This window comes from Sminthopsis crassicaudata, chromosome 2 (genome assembly GCF_048593235.1).
Source record: "Sminthopsis crassicaudata isolate SCR6 chromosome 2, ASM4859323v1, whole genome shotgun sequence".
Lineage (NCBI taxonomy): Eukaryota > Metazoa > Chordata > Mammalia > Dasyuromorphia > Dasyuridae > Sminthopsis > Sminthopsis crassicaudata.
Genome location: NC_133618.1, coordinates 625,413,523 through 625,433,931, shown reverse-complemented (window position 1 = coordinate 625,433,931; position 20,409 = coordinate 625,413,523). Strand labels below are relative to the sequence as shown.

The following is a 20,409-nucleotide window of genomic DNA, read 5'->3' as shown; positions in this document are numbered from 1 at the left end:
AGAAGACTTGAAAACTGATGGGATAGAGGCAATGAATTAAGAGGTGAAAATTGAGAATGACTCTTAAATTACAAGCCCAGTTGACTGGGAGAATGGTGGTGCTCTCAACAGAAACAGGAAGAGTTAGGAAGAGGGAAAAGACATTCTATATTGGCATGCTGAATTTGTCCATGGGATAACCATGTAGAAATGTCCAGCAGGAATGTGGAAATGTAAGATGGCAACTTTGGACACAGAGGAGGGCACAATATATTGACTTGGAAATTATTTGCATAGAAGTGATGGTTAAATCCATGGAAGTTGATCATGGAAATTGATGAGTTCCCTAAAAGAAAGTTTAGCAAGAGGACAGGTTCACAGTTTAGCATCGGTCTCCAACTCCTCACTCTTAGATACTCCATATATCCAATCAGTTCTTAGTAAATTTGTCAATTTAACCTCTACTATACTTCCCTTGCATTTGTCCTCTCCTATCAACTAATTTGCTCTCCATACTAAATCAGGCCCTTCTGATCTGTGTCCTGGACTACATCAACAGCTTCCCTTCTTTGGTTTCCTGGCCTCCAGTCTCTCCCTACTCCTTACTCCAGTCCATCCTCCACAGACAAAGCAGAGCGCTTGTAATAACATTACTTCCTTCTCCAATGGCTCACTAGTACCCCTGACATCAAATAGAAACTCCTGTGTTTAGCATTTAAAGCCCTTCATAACCTGGCACATCCTAACTTCCTGAACCTTTCAGACACATAATAATCCAGCCAAACTAGCCTTCTCCCTGCTCCATATGTATGATGCTCCATCTCCAGTACTGTGCTTTGGCATTGACTGTCTCTAGTGTACGGAATGAACTAACCTTTTCTTAGAAGTCTTAATTTCCTTTAAGACTCAACCACCTACCACCTCTCCATGATGGAACCCACTAGCAGTCTAGTGAAGCCTACAGAATCCTTCTCAGAATAATGTTTGTAAATGCATAAAATAAATACAGAGTATTACAAAGAAATCATTAATAATGAAATACAGTTCTAAAAATACTAAAACAAACAAACAAACAAAGCCATTCCCTGACCTTAGCTTAAGAAGCCCTGTTCTACATGCCTTTCCTGATCCCTGGACTGCTGGAGCTTCTTCTATCCCCAAAAGCACCTGGTATCCACTTTGCATCCATAAGTAAATGTCCTTCTTGCCCCAGCCTCTAGACTGTAAGCTCCTCCAAGGCAGGTACTGGTTGGTTCACTTCCAGCTTTGTGTCCCCACCTAACAACGCTTGGGACTAGGAGGCAGCTTCAAGATCCTTCTGAGTCCTCTTTTCCTCATTTTCCCCAAGGGTGGGAATTGCCCAAGATATAATCTTTGGCTCCTTACTCTTTCCTACATTCTTTCCTAAAACAAAAATTATTCCTTTAGATAACTGCTTAGCTAGAAGCTATTATGTTTATGTTGATGACTTTCAAGTCTTGCCCATCAAGTTTGTCTGGTTATATACAAGAATCTATCAAACATTTCAACCTATCTCAAATCACTATATCTAATACTGAACTCACTGTCTCCTGAAGTACCACCCTCTCCATCTATTCCATCTATTTCCCCCAGATAGTCAAAACCTCCAAATTGTATCTTTCTCCTCTTTGTGCCTTATGTGCATCAATCATTAAATCTGACAGCTTTTTCCTTGAAATTTCTCCACTTCATTTGTTCCTCTCTACCTGTTCTGCCATCTCACTAGCCCAGACCTTCACATCTCCTATTTGGTGTTGTACAAAAGCAAAGCTAAAGCTCATCAGCTTGCTGTTCCCAGTTCCCCATAAATTAGCCTCGATTTATTTTTCCAATTCAAGTTCCCATAATGCTCTCCTCTTTAGCAAAATACCCATTAGATGTGAGTTCAGAGAGGACAGAGACCATCTTTTGTCTCTTGTAACCCCAGTCTGGCACATTACTGATTTACTGAATAGGATTACCATGGAATTTTGGACTTGGAAAGGACCTTAGAAACAACCTAATTACATGGCTTCATTCAACAGGTGAAGTAACTGAGATCTATTACTCTTTAGTGGTATCATCAGAACTAAAATTTTGGCTCTGCCCCCAGTGGTTCTATGATGCTAGGCTGGTCATCAATCTTTCTGATCCCCGGTTCTCTTAAAACAAATCTGGGTTAGATGTTCTTTTAGGCTACCTCCGGCTCTTAGTCTAGGGCAAATCATACTTAGATTCTGCAAATATAAATGTTTTCTCATCCCTTCTCAAACGGACAGAGAGGAGGGCACAATATGTTGACTTGGAAATTATTTGCATAGAAGTGATGGTTAAATCCATGGAAGTTGATCATGGAACTTTGTGCCCCAAAAGTTGAAGAAATCTATCTAGATTTATGAAACACTGATCCATTATGGAATAAGGGAAGCAGGAAATAACAGTAAGAGCATGTTTTGGATCTAGCAGAGATCCAGCCTACAGCTGATTCCTTCTGTAAGTAACCCTGACACCTTGGAAAAGTGTCTTTTGCAATCAAGCTGCTATAACCTTCCGATGACTGGCTGGCGCCGTTAGAAGTAATAGAGAAGCCGGAGCTGTTCCTGAAGATGTATCAGCAAAGAGACAAGGTGTGTCTTGAGGAACATACAAGTGTCAGTTACATTAATAAAATGTTCCACGGATATAAACTGATTTCATGTTGCCATATAAACATATTTTGCATTAGGTGAAAATAAAACTGAACTGGAACATGGGCTTCCTGACCGCCAATCACTGCCGTTTAGCAGATGTTCTTTTCAATAAACATCAATTAAGCACTTACTATATGTCAGCTATTCTGGACACTGGAAGTACAAAGGGGAAAAAAAAGTAAAATCGGTTCTCCCGCAAGTTTTCCCTGAGAACCCTCAGAGCGGTCCTCCCCGCTCTGGATGCCCACAGAATTCTGCACTGCTTTGGGACCTTCCTGAGTTCAAATCTGGCTGCAGACGCTGGCTCGCTGGATGGCTCTGGACCACGGGTAACACGGGGTGGAGACGGCAGAGGCGAGCATCCCCGGCACTCCTGCCTCAACAGTCCCCACGCCTCCCCCGCTCTTTCACCCGCGGTGGTTTTTCCCGTTTTCTAAACCCTGACTTCAGTTCTGGCCACAGGGACTGGCAGCGCTCTCCGGACCCACAAGGACCGAACGTGTCACCCCAGCATCCCCACTCTCTCTCTCCGGGTCTGGCACCTTGCCACTCCCCGTAGCCGGCCCCGCGCCGTGCCGCTCCGCATCCCGTTCCTGCTTCACGTCCCTCCCAGAGCCCACGGGGGTCCTTCCTGACCACTCTGGCCCCGGATCCTCGTCCTCCCGGGCAGGGACTATCTATTACTGCTACGGGACAGCATGACCTTGAGCCGCCAGTCCCGCCTCGGTCCCGGGGGAGCCTGGGCTAGCCCCAGGACCACTCCCTGCGCCGGGACCCCTCGAATCGTCCTCCTACCGGTCGTCGGGCGATATCTCGCATACCGCAACTCGCCTTCCCGGCCCGCCTCCCGTCTCCGCCAGCGCGGCCTCCCCACGCGTGGGGATGCTCCCCCCACAACTTTTCCCCCATCACTCGTGCTCCGCCCGCCCTCCCTCCGCGGATAGGGTCTCCTTCACGCCGGGGGTGCCGGTTCGCTCAGGAGACGCTCCAGGGCAGGCCTGCCTTCTACCTCTCCGGGTAGCCGGCATACAATAGGAGCCTAACAGATGCCTGGCACCCACGAGCGACCGCACCGAGTCCCGGGACAGAGGCGGCCCGAACCGAGCCCGCCCGGGCCCCCGACAGAGGAGGAAACTGAGGTCCACGGAGGGTGGCGCGCGCAGGTGGCAGCGAGCCCGGGGCCTCGGCGCGGGTATGCGCAGGCTCCCCGCCCGGGGCGCTGGGCCGCAATTCTCTGGCCCGGGGCCACGACGCCGAGTTGGGGGCCGCTGCCGGGCCCGACAGCCTTCGACCTTCCGTCCTGCGTACCCCCCGCCCGGCCTCGCGACCTGTCACTGGCCCGACCCCGCCCGCAGTCCTGACCCGAGGCCCCGCAGCCGGCCCGGCCCCGCCCCGCCCGGTCTCGGCCCCGACCCGGCCCGAAGGCGCCTCACCCGGGACAGTGTGAGGTCCGTCATGAGCTGCTCGAAGGCCCGCGTCTCCTCCGCCTGGCGCTGCGTGTGCAGCGCGATCTTCTCGCTGAACTTGCGCGGGTTAGCGCTCCCCGAGCCGGGGGACGCGGCCATGGCGGCCAGCGGCGGAGGCGGAGGGCACGGGCCTAAGCGCGGTCGCCCGGCCCGGCCTTGGCACCGCTGCCCCGGCCCCCGGCCTCTATCCGCTCGGTCCGCGCGCCTGACTCCGGCGGCGCAAGAGCAGCGGCAGAGGCCGCGCTCTCAGATCGACCCCACAGCCGCCCGCCCGGCCTGCGAGCGAGGGAGGGAGGCGGGAGGAGGGAGCGACCGCGGGAGGGACGGAGCGAGCCAAGGAGCCTAAGGTCCCGCCCCGCCAGAGGCCACGCCCCGCGCCCCCGGCTCCGCCCCTGGCGCGCGGCCTCTCTGTAGCAGTCGGGCAGGCCTGCGGAGAAGAGAACCGAGGCGCCCTTGAGCTCGTCCCGCCCCTTAGGCTCCGCTACTCACTGCTCCACCCCCCCCAGCGCGGCCTCCGAAGCCCCCCGACCGGGCCAGCCTCCCGGGAGCTAGGCAGCCGAGAGCCCCGCCTCTCGAAGCTCCACCCTCGGCGTGCGGCCTCTCTGAAGCAGCGGGGCCCGCCCAGCAGGGGCCCCCAGCGGGGAGCCTGCGTTGTAGCCTAGTTTCCGGGCGGCCCCGCCCCGCTAGGCCCGGTGGCTGGAGGGCACCGGAGACTACGGGCCCGAGCATCTCGCTCAGACCCTGAGCTGGCAGCGCTCTCGACCTCGCCGAGCGGCTGTCCTTTACCCGGCACTGGATCGTGGGCCCAAAGTTGTGGGCATGCGGCCTCCCCCATTAGAGTGACAGCTCCCTGAGGGCAGGGGCTGCGGCCAGCACTGGGTACCCCGCCCGCACGGAGGTGGAGATGGAGCTGGTTTTTACTCCCTTCACCCCCTATCCCCCGAGCGGTGCCACGGAGCAAGGCCGGAAGGCTGCATTTTAAGAGTCCGAATCCGGCCTGGGCCACTTCCCAGCGGGGGATCCTGGGCAGGTGACCACTCTGTGGGCCTCAGTTTCTTCCTCTGTAAAATGAGCCGGAGAAAGGCATGGCCAGCCAGTCCGGGGTCCGCGAGCCCTTAGTATCGGGCACGAGTGAACATCAGCCCCTCACGCACCTGCTCCCAAGCCCACGCGGGAGAGCCCTCCCTTCAGTCCTCGTCCCGAGGACCCAAACAGGCCCTTCATTTCCCTGTGCCCCGGGGCAGCTCCAGATCTGCAGGACCGGGAGAAGCCCAAGGGGTTGAAATCACAGAAGCCGACCAGATCGTACATGTGTAAGCTCAAAGTGTGCAAACGAGAGCCTCCCAGCAAAGATGACATCTCCCTCGGCCTCAGTTTCCTTATACACGTGCGTGCCCGTGCGCGCATCCCAAGATCCGGCCAGGAAACCCGGGCAAGTCACTACCTCCCAGGGCCTGTTCCCTCTATTAAGTGAGGGGGTGGGAGCATATCAGATAAGGAAATAACGTGGCCGGCAAAGCACTTAGCAAATGGGAACTTGATACATGTCCCTTCCCACCGATCTTGGAAGCCCCTGCAGTCCTGTCCCCAAAGGCAGCCACACAGAGCCGGGGCCCCGGAGTCTAACCCTCCGCCTGCGACCGGCCTCCTTAATGAGGGGACCTGATGCAACAATTAAAAACCCGGCACGATTAACTCAAGGGATGCGATCCTGGTCTAAACAAACCTCACCAGCTCCTTTCGAGGTGGTGAACAAACCGGAAAAACTGCACTAGACATTATCCCTCCTCCCGGGCCCGCCTTCCTTCTTGCCCTCCCAGGACCGTGGCACCAGCCACAGGTGGCTCTCTCCCCCCCTTGGGTCACTATTCCCATTTACTGATTGACACTGCAGCCTCCCACAGTCAACTGTTTTCCCGGCTTTGGCCCCGAGGATACACCAGTAGTCTGGGCCACTTCAAAAACTACCAGAATATTATTTAAAATAACCAAGTTTTTAGTGACTTCATCACTTGCTTACAAAATTCTTGATCTTGAAATTGGTTGTTTTGATATCCATGATCTCCACTATTCACTCTCTGACGCGACTCTTGCCCAACAATTCAGTTTTTTCACTTCAGTATTTCAGACCTCCCTTTCAGTCTTATTAAAGATTCCCGTAATCTTCACCAGAGAACACAGATTAGCAGTTTAAAAGAAGTTATTGGCAGTTTCTCGATTTCAAAGTCTTGGTCCAAAATTCGAATATAATTGACAAAGATGGACAAAATTCAGAAAGGGGCAGTGTCCCCCTTGTAAAAACAAAGGTTAAGGCACTCCAAAACTGTTTATTAAAAAACGTTGTGTTCAAAATATTTGGACAAGATCATGCTTTCCAACCTTTTTGAATGGTGTAAGATGTCCCTCCCAGGAACAGCACAAACTTGGCTATTTTAAACTTACTCTGCTTCAGATAGTCTGGTCTTTATTATCTTATACTAGTTTTATTATACTCTCATCCCAGGGGTAATACACATAAATAGATCACTGCTGGATAACTGATCCTGGCTCTTTAGCAGGATATCATTTTTAGGTTACTATTCTCTGTCCTCTGCTACCTTTCCTTTCAGAACAACTTATTTCTCTGTGCTTAGTGAGAAAATTCACCAGTAAGTCTGGACCTACTTCCCCATTCTGTACAGTATCCTGCCACTGTCTCTCCAGCATTCAAACAATTAAAAAGAAATCAGGCTCTGTTGTTAAGGGGAAAAAAGCAAGCCAATTCAAGAAATTTTTTGTTTATAAAATTATAACTATATTTTGAAATAGCTTTGAGGCAGATTTCTAGAAGCTCATTTATTTTTGCTCCAATTTGCTTCTCAAATACTACAGGAAATGGGAGTTGTTGCATTTTTCAGTTACTCATTCTCATATTCTACAAAGATTGTGTAATCTACTCTTACAAAGTAGTAGTGATCAAGAACTGATTAAACTGCAATAGAAACAACATGAACAAATAACCTTTTATTTTGTTGAGAGATACAAAAGACAATTTTTTGTGCCAATAAATGGAACAAGCAGCCCAAATTTCTGGGAGTAAATAAATTTGCAACAAATGTCATGATGGTTGGCAAGGAGAGGTTGCCTAAGATGGAGAAAGCAGCTGGAAGAATCCTATTACTAATAAATAAAACAGTAATGAAAGCTACAAAGTTTCAAATGTCCAGACAAGAAAGTTTTATCATTTTCTCCAATGTATTAAAAAATTGCTTTAAATATTATCCCCATAAAAAATTCTTTAACTCTTAAATGTTTCATGCTTAATGTATCAGAAACCAGGTGAAGAGATACTTTTTTACAAATAATCCAAGTGTCCCTGTTATAGAATCCCTTATAGACTTTGTCCATCAATGCTTGGTACAGCATGGGGCCCAAAGGAGAGTAATTATCCCTTTCTTAAAAAGATTAAAACTTTGGTCCCAGTTTTTGAAACTATTACTTTTACTTTCTAGTTTAATTTGTTTTCCAAGTAAAATGCAATTACAGAAAAAAAATTAATTCAAGATAGTTCCCGTGGTCATGGCAGTGGAGAATTCCCATGAGTTTCTACTACACTTTATCCCCTTCTCTAGAGTTCTATGGTGAAATTTTTTCTGGTCTAAATCTTCCACTTTTTGGATATCCTGGAATGTGTAAAGCACTGAGTAATGTACACATCATCAATCCTGTGTAAACTGAGTAGAGAGAATCCATACTAAAAAATAATTCTCTGGTATTTACAACTGGAACAAGAATATGATACACAGCTAGATACCAATGGGTATTTTTCAATTTGCTTCACTGGAAAAATATATCAACCAGTTAATTTCAAAATGCTCATAAAAATGGTTTCAGTGAAGGATTTGTTGTGTGCTTAAATTGGGCTAGAGACAGTTTTATACTTAAGGCATATTGAACCAAAACATTTAGGAGAAAGTGGCATGATTTTAGCATTTCAAAACACACCCTGATGTTTTTGTGGTTTTTTAAAAAAATATATTACATGTATTGTTCCCAAAAATGTTTCATCCATCCATACTTTTTATCAAGGCTTAATTTTGAAGATTAAAGCCTCTTAAAAACAAAGGTTCATACTAAAGTTGATAATGGAATCAGCAAAAACAGACAAAAGAAGAAACCAGTCCAAGAATCAGGGCCTGGAATACAGTATGTATTGATCAGATATATTTTTGTTTTGGTTCAATTTACAGTAAGACAGGGCTGTCCCTCTGCAACTCTGCAGATGAGGCCTTATAGTGTTGTGGCCATAGGAAATTTTTAAGAGTTCAGATATACAGATAAGCTAGGTTTTTTTTCCTAATCATTAAAAAAAATTCCTTTTCTTACAGCACTCTAAAGGCTTCAGAAGCATATAAATCTTTAAAATACCCTAATTCCCCTTATTTTATTAATAAAAAACCCCACAAAATATATTTTTATCTGCAGGCAAGCAACCATAAAGAAATCCTTTAAGAATTGAGATAGATTAATCTATGTTTTGTTAATAAGGCACCTTAAAGCAACAAACCCAAATAATGAAGAAATCTAGTTAGGATGCTTAATGTTATATCTAAAATCATTCATTAAGTAACGGGGTGGGATGCCTTCCTAAAATGGCCTAATCCTATGTCCCTGGATGGGCACCAGCACAGAAAAAAGAGACAGGGAACTTACTAAGGAATCTAGTCCATTTCTGAATATAAAAGGACTTCATCAATTGGATCCTTCCCCCAAAATAGACATATATATTCTGATGCTTCTAAATCTCAGCCAACAAAACTGACCACGTTGTCCAAATATTAAGTGTGTGTGGGGGGAAGAGTTTCCCCTCAAATGCCTCCCTCAGAAGCTCTTCCCCCTGGGCAGAACAATGTCTCCCTTGGCTATTATACATAAGGAACCGAGATGGCAAAGATCAAATGGAACACATTTCCCATAATATTATATCTTACTCAGAGGACAAAAGACCCAATTTAGTTTCATATCACTCTTTTTAACGATTACAATCTGAATCATTAATTGGACTCTGCTTATACATTCTGAAATGAGCAAGGTTACATGTGTACATGTCCATAAAGAGTTATAAGATTTTTCTAATTCGTGCCAATATTGTCCATCTACATAAGTAATAAGAAATCCACCATTCACATTTCTAATTAAAGCAAGAACCCAAAGCTCAAAATATATCCAAGTAACCACTGAGCCTGTAACAGCCTATGGGAAAAGGTTTTTAGCGGGATTGAGTTTCCACTTTTTCCTTGGGTGTCAAATGACAGAGAAGAAAGTGAAGTAACCCAAAAGGTCAGCTGAAGCCTGAGTTATTAATTCACTGTGAGAAGGGAGTGGCAGAAGGTCCCCAAACAGGAGGAGATGCAGTTTGGCATTAGGAGTGTCTCTGGCTCCAAAGCACATTATGAGGCCGTCATGTGGTGCTCCTTCTTCCCATGGTCGTCTTGCTCTTGACACGTGGGGCCAACATCAATTACTTCCCATAGAACTTCTTGTTGAGCAGGAAGATCAGGAGGTTGACATTGACTTTTGCTCTATCAAACAGTTTCATGACAGCAACCCCTTCATATTGGAGCTGTAACAGATCCTGCCCAAAGAAGAAAGTAAAAACTGTTGAGAAAATCTTTGGAAATGAAAAGGATGGTAGAATATGGATCCAACAAAAACACACATCTTAAAGAGGGCATAGTCAGGATGAATCTGGGATTTCATCTCATTTCTGGATCTCTCTTGTCCAAGGGGGAGTCACATAACTCTCTGGAGGCTAACCTCTGGGTTTTTTTAATGTTTTATGCCCAACAGTATAGTAATTCTGGGGTGTATCTGCTATCTTTCACAGGATGACTGACTCATACATTTCCTGGATGATGATAATCCTTATTACTGTCACTTGTCAGCTTATGCTGCTGCCTTGTCTATGGAAAAAGCCACTATATTGAAAGCAAATATGAAATCTGGTCAGCATAAATCTCAAACAAAAATAAATTCCACATCAGATTATATGATAAATACATTGATGACCAGATTCTTAGGAATTAAGTATTTTAGTGAATATATTTTTTCAGGTTAATTCAGGGCTTATATTTTTCATGTCAAATACATTTTCTTTCTTTTGGGGGAAGTATGTGTGTGAGAGTGACACAACTGGGGTAAAGTGACTTTCCCAGGGTCATACAGCTAGTAAGTGTCAATTTTCTGATGTCAGATTTGAATAAGCTTTCTTGAAAAGGAATATTTAATTTTTACATTTATTTATCATCCCCCTATTTTGAAGCAGCATATTTTTCCCACTTTAGTAAAATTATATGATGAAAGAGACTGAATTTTTTTGTGATAGACTAGAAAACTAGTAGTTCTTTTTTTTTTAATTGTACTAAGTTTATTTTTAATACACATTGTTTTATGAATAATACTGGGGAGAGAAAAATCAAAGCAAAAGGAAAAAAACATGGAAGAGAGGGGAAAAAAAACAGAAAAAAAAGTGAATATAGCATGTGGTGATTTACATTGAGTGGACACTAGTAGTTCTGTAAGATCTTAAGAATAGAATATTTTAATGATAAAAGACATGACCTGAAAAAGACTCTAGATCAACTTAGTAATTTTAGAGATGGGGAAAGTGAGGCCCACTGAAGCTAATTAATAAGAATGGTGAGACTAGAATCCAAAGTCAAATTTTCTTCTCCTGTTAAAAAAAATGTGGATAAAATGAGAATTACAATCTGATATGATAAATATAATATTCAATAGGGAATGGAAATAGGACCAACAATGAGATCTCAACAAAATCACCAGGCCCCTGAACCCAAATGTTTGATATTTCAGGTTTTGTTTTTTTTTTGTCATGGTGAGAATGAATATGTAAGAGCTGGGCTACCAATATTAGAATCTGAGAGGATTTTAAAAATGTTGAAAAAACAGAATTCAGTGGGTTAGAATTTAAAGGCCTCTTGCAAGATCAATTAGCCCTTAATAGTTGGTCAGACCATATTTTAACTATTCCAGGCACTGGCTACATCTATGTGTATCTGATAAAACAGAAGTGAAGATGCAAGATCTTGGGCAAGGCATTTCATTTTCCTCATTTTTCAGATGTTCATCTTTGAATTGTTTTAATGCTCTAAATCTTAGGGAAACGCTCTGATTTTCCTTCAGAGACTCACTGTTTACATAGAAACCCATTTATGAAATTGCATCCTGTGTTGAACAAGTCAGGTTTGATAATTGGTGAATATATTTCAGAAACATCAACAGAGATGGAAACTAGTTTCTGTTACATAAGTCATGAGTACAATCAATTCAAAGAAAAAAGAGAGGATCTGCATTTAAAAGCAAATGTCTAGAAAAAAAGAAAACTTTCATCACTGACTCCTTACATGAAAATCTAGTTAGTTTTTAAAAAAAGAAAAATATTAGTTACTCCCATTAGACACTGAAGGGTTTTGATCTCCAATGATATATTTAGAGTAGTATATGATGTACAAGCTACTGTTCAGGATCACAATGAAAGGACTAGTCATTTATATCAAAGCTTTTTCCGCCACATAGGACAAATATACCAATTATATTTTTATATTTCTTCATTTATATACATGATAAAAATGCTTTAAAATTTAGAAAGACACTTCTTCCTATGAACATTGACATATTCCTTTCTATTGAGATATCACTTTCTAGCCTTTCCCAGATGGTTGGTTGTTGTCCTTCATTCTCAAAGAGGACCAAAATGGCATCATGACATTATAAGGGAAGGTACTTAGCAAGTAAGAAGAGACTCATATTAGTGAGAAACTGAAGGTGCCTAAGCACTCCCCCTTTCTACCAATCCCTGCACCTCATATCCTTGCTCAGTCATGTCCAATTAGGCAGAACAAAAATGACCAATAACTTAAAACAACAGAAGTTATATAGTGAACACAAGCAGGTAAAGCATGTGACCCAAATTGTTCTGTGTGTGAGCAATGGTGAAGGACTTCATTGAGGAAATATATGAGTGCAGTCAGCTCAAAGAGATAACACAGGAAGAGACAACTAATGGAAAGGAGGAAGGCCTAAGGACCAAAGGGTGGCTAATTTGAGGAGAACAAGTGGAAAATGAGTAAAAGCAGCTGGAGTTTCTGATGAAGCTACATCAGAGAAAAGGCGGCATTGTATACCCAACAAGAGGAGTAAGGAAGATTGGGAGAGAGGAAGAGACTGAATCCTGACAAATTCAAACTTAGTAATATCCTTTGATATTTATTACCTGTGACCTGGAACAAATCATTTAACTTCTTAGTCTTGGTTTGATCATCAATAAAATGGGGATAATAATACAGAACTCTCTCACAGAACTCTTTTGAGGACAAAATGAGAAAACACACATAAAGCATTCTATGGAAATGATAAATTATTACTCTATTTCCCATAATAAAGAAATCACAGATTCAAATCCATGCTACTCTCTCAGAAATAGAAGGGAAAAGTAGATACCTCTTTCTTTCCACACTGCCTCCTACAGTAGAATGTAAGCTCCTTGAACACAAGGGCTCATTTTGCCTCCCATAGGGGCTCAGAAACATCTGCTGACCAACAGAACCATTAAGCCCACAAACTTCAGCCCAATTCACAGAAAGGAGGGGAAGGGTCAGAGCCAGGATAGAAGCACAGAGTGTTTGCCCTTTTGCTCCTCATAGGGCTAAGCTCAGCCTCAGGCAGTAGCTAGGAAGGTCCATGGAGCCAGCCCACAGTAGCCTAGATGGATAAATGAGCAGCACCCAGCACTTAGGCTCAAAGGAACCTGCCCTGTTCAGATTCTACCTCAGCTATTGACTAGCTGAGTGATACTGAGTAATGAAGTATTGCTCTGCCTCAGTTTCCTCCTCCGTAAAATGAGGAACAACAGCAGCTGCCTCAATAAGAGAAAGTTCAAATGAAAATAGAAAAAAGCTTTATAGGACTAGGGAAATGTTAAGTAGTTGATACTGCTTTTGTTTCTTTCCTTTTAGTGTTCTAACCTACTCTCAAAGCTCCTATGTAATCTCAGTCATCAAGCTTAGACAAATTAGACAAATGCGAGCACACAAATTTTTTTTCCAAAGAAGACCCCATATTATTTAAATCTCTGAAAAGAATCTTCTCAAAAGTTAATTCTTCTGTTTCTTTCGAGAAAGAGTGGGATAACAAAAAGAACACTGAATATTAACTCCAAAGCCCCAATGTTGGAGTGCCAGCTCTGTTACTTACTAGTTGTGAGATACTGGTCATGGCCCCTAACCTCTGCATCTTAGAGTTCTATCTGTAAAATGGAATAACTATGTTTATCACGCCTCTCAGAGTTGTTGTGGCAATTAAAAGAAATATTCTATCTGAAAGTGCTTTGTAACCACAATAAGCACTCTATCCATGGGAACTGCTGTTATTCTTTAAGTGAACATCTCTACACAGGGCCTTTTAAGGAAAAGCCACTCACCTGGTAATGTAACATGAAAGTCTCCATCTGAACCCCCATGAATTTGGCTTTCACTTCAAAGTCTCCAACTTCCTCCGTTGGGCCGATTTCAAAGATCACATTTTTGAACCTGTTTAAAAAAAAAATCAACAAATTACTAGAGGTCATGATCTGCATGTCTTATAAAAGAGGGGGATGAGGAGGGAAAGGACAGGTTATGAGGTGAGGAAATTGGTTAGGATCCATGAAAGGAAGGCAGGAGTGCAGTGAATTGTTTATTTTAACTGTCACCTTATTTTCTGCCAATGAAACTGTGAATATGTGCTTTGGAACTTAAAGAGAAGATAGTTTGCTATCTCCAATGTAGCATCCCTGCTTTGCTCAAGCAGGAGCAACCAAAGACCCTGCCAAGACAGTTTCAAAGGAAGTCTTTAGACTATTAAGCAAAGCAGTACCTACCCACCATGCATCGGGGAAGGAGGACAGCAATACAAGAGCTGGGCTGGAATTAGCGGTGGAAAATTGGGAGGGGCCTAACACAGTGAAGCCTGGGGGACAGTTAAGGGCAAGAAGGGAAGAGTCCAGAGAAGGATTTGGCTGGTCAGAAGTAGAAGGCCTGAACACAAAGAAGTGAGCATAGGCTTCAAACATCATGCTGGGTAAATTCTTAAAAGGCAAAATGTTTCAGTTTCATGACAAGCCAAATACCATATCAAGAATTACTGTGGAAAAAGAGGAAGGTTGCTGTTACAGCACAATGGAGATGATCACAGCGGGTCCTACTCTGAACATAGTTTTGCTGGACACTCCGGAAACCAAGTACTCAACACTCACTCCTATTTATGACAGAGCTGAGAAACAAAGAGAACATCCAAGGGAACTTGGATCTGACACAGATGCCATGACAGTCCATGTATTTTTAAAGCTGATGCACTTTATTCATACCTCAGATTCCTTCCAATTATAAACCCATTATTCTAAATAGGTCACTAGCACCCCAAGTCCTTACTCAGTACCTACATACTCTTCCTTGTTACACAATTCTAACAATCCTAGGGATCTAGTTTTCAAGCCTGCAACTTAATATAAACAGTCAACTGGAAGAAAAAGGAATGATTGTTGTGGTAGGCACATTGGCAACAAGAAATGGGACAGAAATATTACGTGTATATTACATATACACACATCTAAACATATACATACACACACGGAATTAATTAGAACTTACCATATGCTGGAAAAAAAGCACAACATCCTTGAACCACACAATATGGCAAGTAATGGACAAACATCCCTCTACTCTCCCTTGATATCTCACCAAGTGTTCAATTACCATTGATGACTCTCAAATTTATACTTATTAAACATCTAGTAAATCTATGTATTTAGTCCTGCCTCCACATCTCCAAATGCCTACTAGACATCCCCAGCTGGTACTTCAAACTCACCATATGCAGGATGGCAGTCATTATCTACTCTAAATTCACCCATACCCATCCTTCAAATATCCCCCTATCTGTTCAGAAATCCCTACCCGATCAGAGTTCCCCTACCTTTGAAGTCTCTCTAGTTCATAATTTTAGATTCATCTTCAATCCAGTTTCTCCTTACCATGCCCTCCCTTCTCCTCCTTCTATATCTAATCAGCTGCCAACTTTGTTTAGTTCCATCTACACCACATCTTTTGCATCTGGCTTCTTTCCACTTACAAGGCTACCATACAACAAGTTTAGGGCCTCATTTGTTTGTCTCTACTCTCTCCCCATGAGATCCCTCCCCCATATTCATCCTACCTTCAATTGCCAAAGTGGGTCATGGATCAAGCATGTCGTTCTCCTTCTCAGAAACTCATTGATACCCTATTGCTTCTAGGAAAAAACCACCACCATCGAGGCTTTAATCTATCTTTTTTATGGTCCCCCCACACATTATTCCCTTTCATGAATACAACTCCAGTCAGAACAGATTATGAGCTGTTCCAGCTCATGGCCTGCCTCTACACGTTTGTGTAGGCCATTTCTGTGCCTACTATCAATGCCATCTTCAGCTCTACCATCCAGAATTACTTTCTTCCTTCAAAGCTAACTTGGATAGAAGTCATTTCTTCTATTAAGTTTTCTCCTTCAAGAAAAAAATGTTTTCTCCAACTAGAGTCTTTTAAAGTACATTGGTAAGATCTCTCCCTTGTTGTCATGTTCCCCTTTTAAAGATACATGTGTGCTCTTCTTATGTACATCTATGTATATGTTAAATCTATGCTACTTCCCTGCCAGCATGTGAATTACAGATTATAATCACCTTTACTTTGGTATCCCTAGTGTCTTACACATAATAGGCGCTTAATAAAATTTTGCCTTCCAGTTATTTATTATAAAACTAAATTGTTAGAGGTGGGTGTATGTAAAAGAGGAAGAAGAAGAGGAGGAAAGAGACAGGAGAGGTGAAGGGAAAGGGGAGAAAGGGAGGTCCCCCACTACAGCACAACAGAATAACCTATGTTCATATTTGTAAGCTTCAGTCATCAATAAGTGGTCAAGTTACATTTGGTAGCCTTTGAGTAAGGCACAGAAATATGTCACAGATTTGGGAAAGATTTCTACTTTAAATATATTAAAGTTCTGATGATGAAAAATAATAACTACTTGATTACTTGAGCAATTTATCTATCCAGAATACCTCCTTCTCAGAGGCTGCTCTGATTCTAGGGTTGGTCCTCAATGTGGGAGTCAAGAAGATCTAGATTCAAATTCTATCTGTGGGTCTCAAATGTGCATTAAAGGATGGAAAGCACTTTGCAGAGTTTAAAACTCAATATGAGTTTTGCTGTTGTTATAAATCAAAAGCCAGGAAAACTTACCACAGTCTCATTTCCCACTGGTGTAGATAATCTAGTTTATATAAACTTTTTCAAAGATTTTCTAGAATGTATTAAAGGTGTTCCTATTATCCATTCTTACTCTAATTACTCTAATCACAGTTAGGGGAACTTAAAAACATGTGTATGAAGAGAAAATTAGTAGGAGAAAAAAAATCTTTATAAGAAATGAATTGCTTCCTTGTAAATATGTTTCTTTGGCCATGAAAATATCCGGTGTCACAAACGGGTATTCTTATCTGCTTGATTTTTTTATGTGTGTGCCCAAAGACATGCCCTAGTGCCCTCTGGGGCCACACTTTTAAGAGGTCAGCTGAGAATTTCCTAAACAGCACGGAAACTAGAATTTAGCTAACAAAACCAGTTGGGTGGGGACATTTGATCTTTGCATACCCAAGGGAAAAGTGTCATAGGAGAGCTTTTCTTTGAAAGCAAAAAGCATCAAATGTTACTACATGAGGAATCTGTTCTCACCTGGATTTAGAGAGATGGTGAGAAGATTCTCTAAGATAGGGCAAGCAGGTCTAAGTTCTAGAGAGGAGATCCAAGTAACAATGCCCAGAAGACATAATACAAGGACCAGATTTTGCTGCCTTATTTATTTCACCAATGGAGTTATTTTTTAAAATCATAGCTCAAGTGATGGTGGCTGTAAGTGAAGAAGAGCTAGAAGTCACGCCTCCAATATACTTTCTATATATTACTCTGAGCAGTTCAGTTACCTCTAAAAGTCCTAGCCAGCTTGCTATCACCAAAAGATGGAGAACAAATTTTGTCACCAGAAAGTTCCCTACACTGATGAAATCACATCACATTTCTTAATGTGGCTGACCCACACTTTTAAAGCATGAAGAACTGAAGGCTTGTTCTAAATGTCTCTAAATAACCATATACACATCTCTGAGGTGCCTAAGGCAGTTTCCCCTGAGTTCAAATAACAGCCTGAAGGAAGTTTACTCAGAACAATGATTATAAAAGAAAACTTTCATCACATGCCACCTGGAATAGCCCTTCAGGAACCTTCAGGACAGTAAAAATTCAAAGCAGGTAAAAATTAACTTAATGCAATCAACACTGCTAAGAGTCCAGAATAAATTAGAGAAAATAGCCATGGCCCAGATCTTTGAGGTAGAGAAAGGAGAGAGTTTAACCCAGGTCCTGGGTCAAGAAGACCTCAAAGTTGGACACAAAGTGTGACTAAGAAAAACGAGATAAAAACCAGGCCCATAAACCAGATGTCCTTCAAAAAGGCATCAGAGTGCTGGGTTTAGAATCCAAATCCAGCCTCGGACAGTTACTAGCTATGAGACTTCTGTCTACTTCAGTTTCCACAATCATAAAATGGGGATTAGCACCTTTCTCCCAGGGTTATTGTGAGCAACAAATGAGATGATATTTGTAAACTTCTTAGCACAGAGCTTGGGATCTAGTAGGTGCTTAAATGTTGGTTCTCTCTCCTCTGTTTTCCAAAATTACTACCAATAGATCCTGGGGGGAGGACAGGGGAAGGAGAAAGACTATAGAATTCCAGACATTCTAGAGGGATTTTTTTTCTCTTTACTTTCTTTACATCTATCTGAACATCAATGCGAAATTTGGTGTTTTATTCCTGACTTTTATCTTTCAAGGCTACTAGAGTATTATATAAATCTGATATATATTCAGAGTCATTTCTTGGTGATAACTGAACACCTTTACTTCATTTCAGAAGGTTATTCCCCCTAAGAATCTACAATGGCTTCCAGCTGCCAGCCACAAATCTAAACTTCTTTTTCTGGCTTACAACTAATATATGCCTTCTTTAATTCTTCTCAAGGTTATTATTTGTAAAGCACATTGAGCACTTTCTTAGCCTCCCAGCCTATTATATCAACATATATGTCTGTATATATCACGCTAATCTATATTTTATATACACATACATATAATTTACAAATTTACAAGCACTTATGCACTAATTACTTCATATATTAAACCAAAACACTGATTTCTCATTGATTAGCCACCATTTCTGCTTTAGCTAGAAGTCCTGAGGGTTTTCCCCTCCCAGATTTATTTATTTAGATTTTTTTTTGGGGGGATGAGGTAAAAGGAGATTCTTTGCCTAAATTTCTAACTTTAATCACTGAATGGGTACAGCCTCAGTCAAACTGTACCCTGTTGAAGACCAAAGCTTAAAAAGGCCAAGGTTTGCCACTGCATCCAGAGGCATCTCTAGTCTTCCTGATCTCTATCTGGCCACTGGACCCAAATGGCTGTGGAGGGAAAAGTGAGACCTGCACAGTCCTCCCTCCTTCAAATCCAATTCACTTGCACACCATGGCATCACCTTCCTGATATAATGGTCCTTTTCCAGAACAAAGGACAAACAATATGTAGATGTGCTCTTGCTTCCCAATTAAAATGTAGAAGAAACATCTTGTACTTATCACATTCTTGAGGCTTAGGATAATCCTAGCATTCAATAAAGGCCAAACAGTAAAAAGTATTTGTTCTACAGAGTACCAAAAGCTCAAGTTGTTATTCTTCAGTGAATAAAGCACCAGACCTGAAGTCAGAAAACTACTCTTCCCGACTTCAAATCCAGCCTCAGACACTTACTGGCTAGGTGACTCTAGGCAAATCACTAAACCCTTTTTGCTTCAACAGCTCATCTGTAAAAATAGTTGGAAAAGGAACAAATCACTCCAGTATCTTTGCCAAGAAAATTCTAGATGGGATCACAAAAAATTGGACACAACTGACGAAATCACAACTGAGAGTAGCTCGAACTTGAGTACAATAGACTGTGCTACCTGAATCCTACATTTTTAGGATTTTTATTCACTAGTTGCATTGATATGCCCTGAAAAAATAACCATGTGGCTAGCTATGACACTCTGAATGAGGACCAAAGTAGAGAGACAACAGCAGAGGATGAGCATGAGGAGAACATGTAGATCACACCCCATGGCTCCTATTTTCTCACTATAACGTTATATTGTTTGTATAATGTGATGTTGTTTATCCCTGATGAAATGTAACACAAGGAAGTCAGTCCCTTCAAGATGCAGTAAACATCTATGAACAGTAAAGAGATGACATGAGATCATGTAAACAGGATACTAGTGGCTACAACTGAAAGGCTGAGTTATCTGTGCCCTTAAGGTAGTGAGCTAGGGGTGGATGCCTTAAACTATCTGACACACATTGCTTGCAGGCCTCTCTACTTCTGAGAAGCATGCATGTCTTTTTTTCAGGATCCAGGACCCCCCTTCTTTTGTGTAGGGACAGGAGAGTTCTTATTTATAGAGGGGCCAACACTGTAGGAGGTGGTAGCTCTGTTAACCACTAAATTTTGAAATAACCATTAATTTTATGTGTAGGCTATTGGCTACTTATTCCTTCTTTAATGGGTCAGGAGAAGTCCTAAGGAAAACCTGTAAAGGAACTTAGAGGTATTTAATATGTGTGTTGTTGCAGATGACAATAAGAAAGCCCGGTGAGAGTGGGTAGCTGTGACAAAAGAGCCATATCTCTACATAAACTCTTATCAAGGAAAATATATATCAAATAAAGTGAAGGTTCCTAGGCTAAGGTTGGGGAATGTTGTGTCCCAGCTAAGGTTGGGGAATGTTGTGTCCCTCCAGTCTCATGTCTGGTTCATGTAGCTCTTTAATTCCCTCTGTATTGATCCAACAAGAACTTAGGAAATGAGTACTTGGCTTGGAAAAGAGAAACTGAAAACTCCCAAGGAAATAACACAAGATTGCCACTCATAATTGTAGGGCAGTCAAAAAGGGAATCTGTAAATTCTGAAACAAGCAGTATACTGAGGTGTAGTCAATTAAATAACAGATTCATATTGCTTTTTAAAGCACTTTGGGACCATCTGTGCCTCTAGGAAGGTATGCATTGGACAAGAAATCTCTTGCTAAATCAGGTGGTTTAGAATGACATTCA

The 20,409-nt window shown here is 42.4% G+C and overlaps 2 protein-coding genes across 3 annotated transcripts in view; both read right to left on the bottom strand.

Moving 5' to 3' along the window:
* Nucleotides 1-4,357, bottom strand: part of CRTC3 (CREB regulated transcription coactivator 3) — an 88,066-nt gene extending 83,709 nt beyond the window's left edge. The window contains exon 1 of the mRNA XM_074296333.1: nt 4,103-4,357. Within this exon, the coding sequence (XP_074152434.1) occupies nt 4,103-4,234 (132 nt within the window). The 5' untranslated portion in view covers nt 4,235-4,357. The remainder of the gene's footprint in view (nt 1-4,102) is intronic.
* Nucleotides 4,358-7,123: 2,766 nt separating this feature from the next.
* IQGAP1 (IQ motif containing GTPase activating protein 1) overlaps nt 7,124-20,409 on the bottom strand; it is a 113,947-nt gene continuing 100,661 nt past the window's right edge. For both annotated transcript variants that reach the window (XM_074296332.1, XM_074296330.1), the window contains exons 37-38: nt 13,614-13,722; nt 7,124-9,749 (exon numbers count right to left, since the gene is read on the bottom strand). In XM_074296332.1, coding sequence (XP_074152433.1) covers nt 9,636-9,749; nt 13,614-13,722 — 223 coding nt within the window. In that variant the 3' untranslated portion in view covers nt 7,124-9,635. The remainder of the gene's footprint in view (nt 9,750-13,613; nt 13,723-20,409) is intronic.